Source organism: Dunckerocampus dactyliophorus, chromosome 19, assembly GCF_027744805.1.
Source record: "Dunckerocampus dactyliophorus isolate RoL2022-P2 chromosome 19, RoL_Ddac_1.1, whole genome shotgun sequence".
NCBI lineage: Eukaryota > Metazoa > Chordata > Actinopteri > Syngnathiformes > Syngnathidae > Dunckerocampus > Dunckerocampus dactyliophorus.
In genome coordinates this window covers 5,292,267-5,300,040 of record NC_072837.1, presented here as the reverse complement: position 1 = coordinate 5,300,040, position 7,774 = coordinate 5,292,267, and the positions used below count along the sequence as shown (strand labels likewise).

Genomic DNA, 7,774 nt, shown 5'->3' with positions numbered 1-7,774 from the left:
ATTTACAGTGAATCTAAAACAAATGATTGAACTACTTATTTTCAATGCAATGTTTATTTTGTGTACACCAAAAAATGGAGAACATTAGTCATGCTTTTAGCGTCCTTTCATGCACATGAAAGATACAACCGCTAGAGGGCGTCCTTGATTCACTGACTATACAGACGTCAACCTTGGAAGACTCAAAAACATATTACATGTCTTCTAAAAGCGTATGGAATTTGGACTGTAGGTGCTTTTGTGAATACTGTATAGAGTAATGAAGGTGCAAACCATTTTAATCTCAACACTTCATAATTCCAGGTAAACTAACACGAACGTAGGTAAGTAAGTGTAAATTTACAGTATTTGTTCTTGCTATAGTGAATGGCTGTATTTATTTCAATTGTATTTAGGTATTTCTACAGCTATGATTTAGTTTGGCAGCATGCATCCCCAAGAGATGAGCCCAAATGTCTGTTGCCATGGAAACCACTCTGTGCTGACACCACAGAATCAGTGTAGACTTGTTGAAGATATAATTAATAACAACGGCTACCTTTGGGGGATCGCTATGTCAAACATCATCTCCCTGCTACTATTAATAGCGCTCAGCGTGAGAGTGAGGCAAGGAAAACATTTAAACTACTGCTACATTTATCTTTTTGACAAGCAATTTGCTCTGAATATGTTTTCCCGCTTGCTGATGAGAAATTTGCCTGTGGATATTAGCTTGAAAATTAATATTTTTCCTTTACAGCTGAATGCGAATGTCACAATGCTATCAGTGAGCTACATACTTGTAATGATAACCGAATTACATTTTAATTACATGCTACAGTCTGGAAAAACTTTTAACACTTTAAGCTAGTATATGAATGCCAACTGAAGATATACCTTGATATTTATTTTCATTTCATTTCAATGCTAACTAAATGCTAGCCTCGCAATGCTAACAGAGAGCTACATGCGGTGGTGATAATGATAACGGAGAATTTACTTTAATGCCTGTTTAATACTTGAAGACATGGATAGGGATAGGATAAATAGAATGATATGGATGCCAAATGATGAGCAGTTGACTGGCATTTGTTTATTTTAATTTCATCCAGTCTAAACAGAAGCTACTATGCTAACGTGACAGGGCTAACTAGGATTGTACTGCAAATGCATCATTCAGAAAGCTAAGCTGCTGTATAGTATTTGAGATAAATGCTACAGTCAAAGTGCTAGCTGTTATATATTTTTTTTCTCCCAGCAAGATTCAGAATGATAAGAGAATGTACTAAATCTCAATGCTATGGGTAATGGCTGTCAAGTACGGCAAGGATGCTACCCATAGATATGAGCAAATTGCTATAGTCAGAATGCTAATTAAGACTATACTCTAATATTACAGTCGTCCCTCGCCACTTCACTCTTATCACAGTTTTTCAAACATATTTATGAGTAAATCATGCTGTTTCGTGGTTGCATATGGCCTATCAATAGTAAAAAAAAAAAAAGCATATTGAACCAAATTTAAAATAAATTAAGCATTTGTAGGCATAAAATGGCAAAATGAACTAATATACGAATATAAGGCATTGAGAAGACTGATTCAAAGACACTGTGAATGATATGTAGTATTCTATACTGGTCACTATGTGTCAGTAATTGACTTATCACGGTTGTGTCTGGGTCCAATTAACCACGATAAGTGAGGGGTTACTGTATATGCTAACAGAATCAGTATTGAGGGCAAAACCCTGTGGTTAGAATGCTAATAGAATATAATGAGTGCACTTTTAACGACACGCTAAGGTCCGAAGTACAGAATAAAATGTTTCCCTAGTATGTTTGTACTGTAAATAGTTGGAACCACTGGTATGTGTTTGTTGAGTACACGTTGTGACGTGACTAGCGTTGTTGTTTTATGGTGTGTTAATGACATGTATTGAGGTCAGCTGATCTCCCCCCCCCCAGCCTTATAGCAACTTCCTTATAGAAGCAACCTAGTGCGTATATACTGCACATACACAGTACACGCTCCAAACCCACATGGATCCAAACCATGGATTGAAGTGAAGCCAAAGCTCCATCTTACAGTATTGACAGATGCCTTATTCTACGAAATGTTCTAAAACCTTCCCCTGACCAGCGTAAATGTTTAGCTTGAAGCCGAGTATGATCCTGACACGGCCTAGCGGAGATGACACCCACTGTCATAGTAGCGGCAAAGCCTCGCAAGGAAATACTGCTTCATGAGTTGATCGGTGACTCAACTGAATGTGCGTGGAAGGCCTTAGGACATAGTGTTAGACTGTCGCAGACGCACCCCCACTAGGCGGCAAGGGAAGGGAGAGAAGAACCAGTGAGCAAGCATCACCAATTATCTCCGACTCTGCGCTTGTAGTAGGAATCTATTTCTGCATCATTACCTTGGGGCAGCCATGGGCTGACAGTCTCAGTTATAAATTGTCTCCTACCCCTCTCTCCCTGCTTCTGGAATTGAAAAGCGATTATTAAAGACGTTTATCATAGGAGTGGCTTAAACCTGTCTGGAAAGTCGGAGAATGGTGGTACAAAAGTAGAAGGCGTTCTCGGGGGAAATAATGTGTGCATTGCCGAGGGATGTGCCGCACCCTCCCTGATACCAGACGGGGTGGTCCCGTGGGTGGCGAGGCGGGTTTTTGCAGGGCCCAAGTGTTGAAGACTGCATGAGGCACAGCAGGCCACCCGGTCCTAGCTAACAATGCTCTGTATCTGATGTGCACTAATGACACCAGGGCACCAGGCTGCTTCCTGTGGTGGACTTCTAATCCAACTGCGGAAGACGTAATGGCTCGTTGATGTTGATTGTAATCAATTACACAAGTTGACCCTCGTCTGCATCATCTACGCAGGGTTTTTTGATGTGGACGCATCAGGTGACTTAGTTAGCTACCTAGCCAAAATCCATTGGGTCATGTCCATGCGTGTAGGTCCAAAGGTCTGTTCTTAGAAATACTTGTATTGTTTGTCCTGGTTTTAACAACTATTACAGCTCCCTACCTGCGCTTGTGTGCGACCCAGCTGTATCGCCTCTGTGATAAGATCAAGTTCCTACACGCTGCCGCTACTTTTTAATTTTTTTTAGCACTGAAGCCCACCTGTTCCCAACACTTCTTACCACCAAGAACATCCCTAATGACAGGATGCAATGCAATGCAAATACACTCCTGATCACATCCCAAAATGTTCTCCATTGGATTTAGATCAGGGGAACACGCAGGATGGTCCAAAAGAGTACTTTTGTAAGGCGGGCATTGTGAACTGCAGCGTTGTCCTGTTGAAAAAAAACAGTCATTACCACACAGACGAAGACCTTCAGTCAAGAGGGATGCCCCCTGCAACATCTCCACATAACCATCTGCCATTTGACGCCCCTGCACAACCCGAAGCCCCATGCTTCCGTTGAAGGACAAAACACCCCAGATCATGATGGTGGCCCCTCCACTGAGAAAACATTTCAGGTGGGATCTCCTTGTCATGCCAGTAACGTTGGATACTATCAGGACCATCAAGGTTACATCTTTTCTCATCAGGGAACAAAACTTTCTTCCACCTTTCAATGTCCCATGTGCAGTGCTCTCATGCAAATTCCAAACGGGCAATTTTGTGGCGTTGAAGGAAACGAGACCTTTGAAGATGTTTTTTTTTCTTCAAACCCTTCTCTCTCAGATGCCGCCTGATGGTTATTGGTCTGCACTCAGCAACAGTAACAACCGTTATTTGGGCCGAGGATCGTCCCGTGTCTTGACGGACAGCCAATCGGACCCTCCGGCTCAGAACCGGTGAGTTTTTTTTGGGGTCTATCACTTGGCTTTTTTGTTCAATAACTGTCAGGATCTTTGAAGAAGTTTCAAGTGGCTGTCTTACTGTGTCCAACCTCAGCAGCGATGAAAGCGTTTTTTCCTTTGCCATCAAGAGATCACGACAGTGTGACAGAAAATGACATTGAATCCACGTTTTGGCCAAGATTTTGTCTTTTAAAGGCTGCGGTCTTAAACTTTTGATCAGCCGATGAACCGCCTATTTCACTTTAATGCTTACGAATTACTTACTCCATTTTTTTTTGTCTCACTCCCATTTCTCCGCTTTGCATTTTGAATCTCCACTTAGAACCTCCTTAAGACCCAACTGAGCAACATGTAAATTCTTGCAGTTTGTCAACTGGTCTTCAAATTTGGATCAGGGGTATATTATCGAAAGTAATTCATGTACATGCCTCGCAGTTTTGTTGATCAGGGGTTTTATTGTGAAAGTTGTGCTGAACAAGCCTCTGTGTGCTCGCTGTTAAGTGTCATGTCAGATCAATGCTCCTCTATAAGCCACTGACCTGGAAAATGCTGAAAAGCGTTGCTTGCTCTGCTATCGATGGGCATTCTAATTAAGAGCAGCACCCTGAGTGCAATTTGTGTTAAAACTAGCAAAGATAGTGCCTGGGAATGTGTAAAAATGTCTTTCTCATTCATCGCAAATCCGCAGGGGAGCCTAGAATGTCTCCGTGGATATGAAGAGTGGACGTGTGTTTGGGGGCAAACATGAAATAATGACTGATGGCTTTGTCTGGCTGACCTAATGAGACAGTTTTGTTCTGTGCATTAAATTTTAAATCACGATGGCCTTGCCTGACATGGCAGAGTGTTATCCTGGCAGTGAAGGAGGCCATCTGCTCAGCCTAGAGTGAAAAGTATTGAATTTCTTCTAGGTCAGGCTTGCACAATAATGAGAGCAAATTGGGTGAGAACTCTTTAAAATCGGTGTTGTTCACTGGGCCTTGCTTCGTGTGTCAGTTGCAACATCACAGACCGACCATGCAGGCAGGTGTCAAACCCATGGACGAGACCGGCAGCCCCGTCCCACGGGGAAGTAAACTGCTCTCACAGTCTTGGGCCTCCTTAACACTTAACACTGATCAGGTCTGGTTAGAGGAGCTCATTGGCCGCTCTTCAAACTCTTCCAGCCTCGCCTCCAGTTGTTGTGTACCAAGCAGCAGCCCAGGAGGCAGCAGTGAGCGCAGGAGCAGTCTGGACAGCTGGAGCTCAGGGGTGACCTCCCTTCTCCATAGCTCAATCAAGAAGCAAAGTCACAAAGTCTTCCAAAGCAGACTCAAAGACAAGGTCAGGTGGCCAGCCAACCCAACCAGGGGTGAACACTTCAGAGCGCGTCCAGCGCCACACATTGAACGCCATGCGTGGCCGGACAGGGGCGGAGAGCATCAGGGGAGGGGCTCTGCTCACACCCAAGCTAGCGCAAAGAGAGGTAAACAAGAGAAGCTGCTGGACGGAAAGACTGAAGACAAAGTGAAGTTTTCACAGTTCCTGGACGAGGTGACTTCCAACGTGCTTGACCCAAACAGCTTGCACTCCTTTGGGAAAGCAGCTCATCCCTCCAGCTCAAGTGCAGGTCAACCTGAAGACGAGTTCCAGACTCAGAGGAACCCCCGTCCGCCACGCTCAATGGCCCAGCAGCAAGACTCCGCACTGGAACAGAAAACCTCGGAAGACCAGCCCCTAGCTGACCTTCCTCCGAAGACCTATCTGGAGACAGACATAGACATTGTGAGAAGGGATGACCAGGCGGCCGATATGGACAACAAGTCTGACCCGGCACCGCTCTTACTGATAGATGACCAAAATGTGATTCCGCCTCCTCCGAATTTCTGCCAAGGATTTGAAATGAACCATTTTCTGGCATTGAATTACAGCTCCAGGTACCCCCACAGATCTACTTCTCTGCCCAGAGGCATCAACATGGTGAGTCAGTCACACCTGTTAGATCGTATGTTCTAGCTGGAACAACTGGTTGTGGAGCTTTGCCATCACTTCATAATGCAACACTGTAATCCTGCAACTCTCCTGACTTTGTGGCTTATTTCGAGTAAGGCTGCACAACATTATCGGGCAGATTTTATGATAAATCCGCTAGCATTAAAAATAGCTCAGATAACCGATGAGGCGAGATCACCTGTACTCTGGTATGTGTTACTGGGCTAAAATGAGCAAATCAAACGCTCCTTTTCTGTGACGAGCTGCACACTTCCCCTGAGATCACTTGTCAACAATCATGGCGTCGATTGTGTGGGACTTCTTTGCCCTGTCAGCCACCTGAAAGGCCAGGTTCCAGCTGCAGGGAAAGAGAGATTGGGGCGAAGGCGGGCGATGTTCTTGAGGTAGTGAAAAGCTGTGTGAGTGACTGCTGCAATGTGTTGGGTTTACTGTCAAAGATGGCTCCAAGGTTCCGGCAATGGGGTGAGGGTGAGAGGGCGGCGTTGTCAAAGGATAGTCGGAAGTCTTTGGCCGTAGAAGCTGAGGGAGTTGAGTTGGAACCTATTATGACGATATTGGCTTTGTGGTGATGTCATATTTGGTTAGGACAAATTTGTCTAATCCACCTTTCATACTTGCAGGTGTGCACAAATTACAGTTAAATCTAAATAAATTTAAACAAAAAGCTATACATAATATCATGTCCGTATCGGTCTTGAGAAGCAGAAAGTTATTGGTATCAGTTTGTGGAAAAAAAAAAAAGTATTGTTTATATCTGTTGTGCAAGCTGGCGGTTATCACCAGTAACTGGCGGGAGGAGCAGTCGCATTCACGATACGATGTGTATGTTGCACACGAAATAATGGAACTTACGCTACAGTTGGTGGAGCTCCAGGATTTATTTTAGTATGTGTAGCAAAGCCTGCTGAATTGGTGTGCATATACACGGGGCTAGTTCAGCTAGCTAGATGAGGGTCAGAGGCGTTATCATGTCCATGTGGAAGGTGTTTTTTTAATCATCATCAAAACCCAGAACTTCAGAACCCTTTTCTCCAGTAGACGTTTGTCCATGCATCATTTTTATGCTGCTTATCCTCATTAGGATGAGGCGGTATGCTGGAGCCTACACATGTAGACAAACAAGCTTTCACTCTCACATTCATACCTATGGACAATTTAAAGTCGCCGATTAACCTAACATGCATGTTTTTGGAATGTGGGAGGAAACCGGAGTACCCGGATGCAAACTCCACACAGAGATTCAAATCCAGGTCTTCCCAATCTCTTGACTGTGTGGCCAACATGCTAACCACTCAGCCACCCTGCGGCCGGTCCAATTACAGTTCCCTCCCTGCGCTTGTGTGCTAACCACCTGTAACGCCTGTATCCAACACTGCAGATGGTAACATTTTAGCAACTTTAGTCTTCGATATCGTCCGGTATTCAGTCCAGTCAGTCTAGCTTATCCAGTGTATGCTTCATAGGGACCAGTGCAGTTATTACTGGTGTGCTCATCAGTATTCCACCAATCCAGTATCCCTTGGTCACGCAAACACCATGCATGCAACAACGCAGTCATCTACTGACTCAGCCCATTTAGCAGTGTTTATTGTGTGACACCCCTCATTCACTCAGCTCGAAACATAACCTCATACCAAAAGGGCTGGCTGGGGATGCGCAGAATCAACTAAAATGTCGGCCTTAATTAGGATATTGCAACCAGTGGTTTTCCCCAGACACGTGTTGCAGGAAGACAGGATTAAAGGCTCAATTAAACGTTACTGCTTCCAGAGTGAATGTATTTGCAGTCTCAGCGTGATGTTCATCCCAGAGGCGGTGGATAATAAAAGCACTGAAGAAACCAAATGTTATTTTGGGGTAAATAAAGCAGTTGAGCACATGAAAAACATTGCAACACGTAATTTGAAGGACTCGACATCACGGAAGGTTCTTCAAAGTTAGCAACGTGGCCATTCAATATTAAAAGAGAGGCTCGGATTGCC

At 44.3% G+C, this 7,774-nt stretch overlaps 1 protein-coding gene across 3 annotated transcripts in view; it reads left to right on the top strand.

Annotated features, from left to right (window-relative positions):
- The first annotated feature begins 225 nt into the window (after nt 1-225).
- si:dkey-174m14.3 (uncharacterized protein LOC563117 homolog) overlaps nt 226-7,774 on the top strand; it is a 32,534-nt gene continuing 24,985 nt past the window's right edge. Inside the window, exon 1 of one of the 3 annotated variants that reach the window (XM_054761689.1) lies at nt 226-323. Coding sequence is in view for 2 of the 3 variants with exons in the window: in XM_054761686.1 (XP_054617661.1) it covers nt 5,463-5,759 (297 nt within the window). In the remaining variant the exon portion in view is untranslated. Of the gene's footprint in view, nt 324-744; nt 767-5,290; nt 5,760-7,774 lie in introns of those variants that run through there. The other 2 variants (XM_054761690.1, XM_054761686.1) reach the window with 2 other exon arrangements.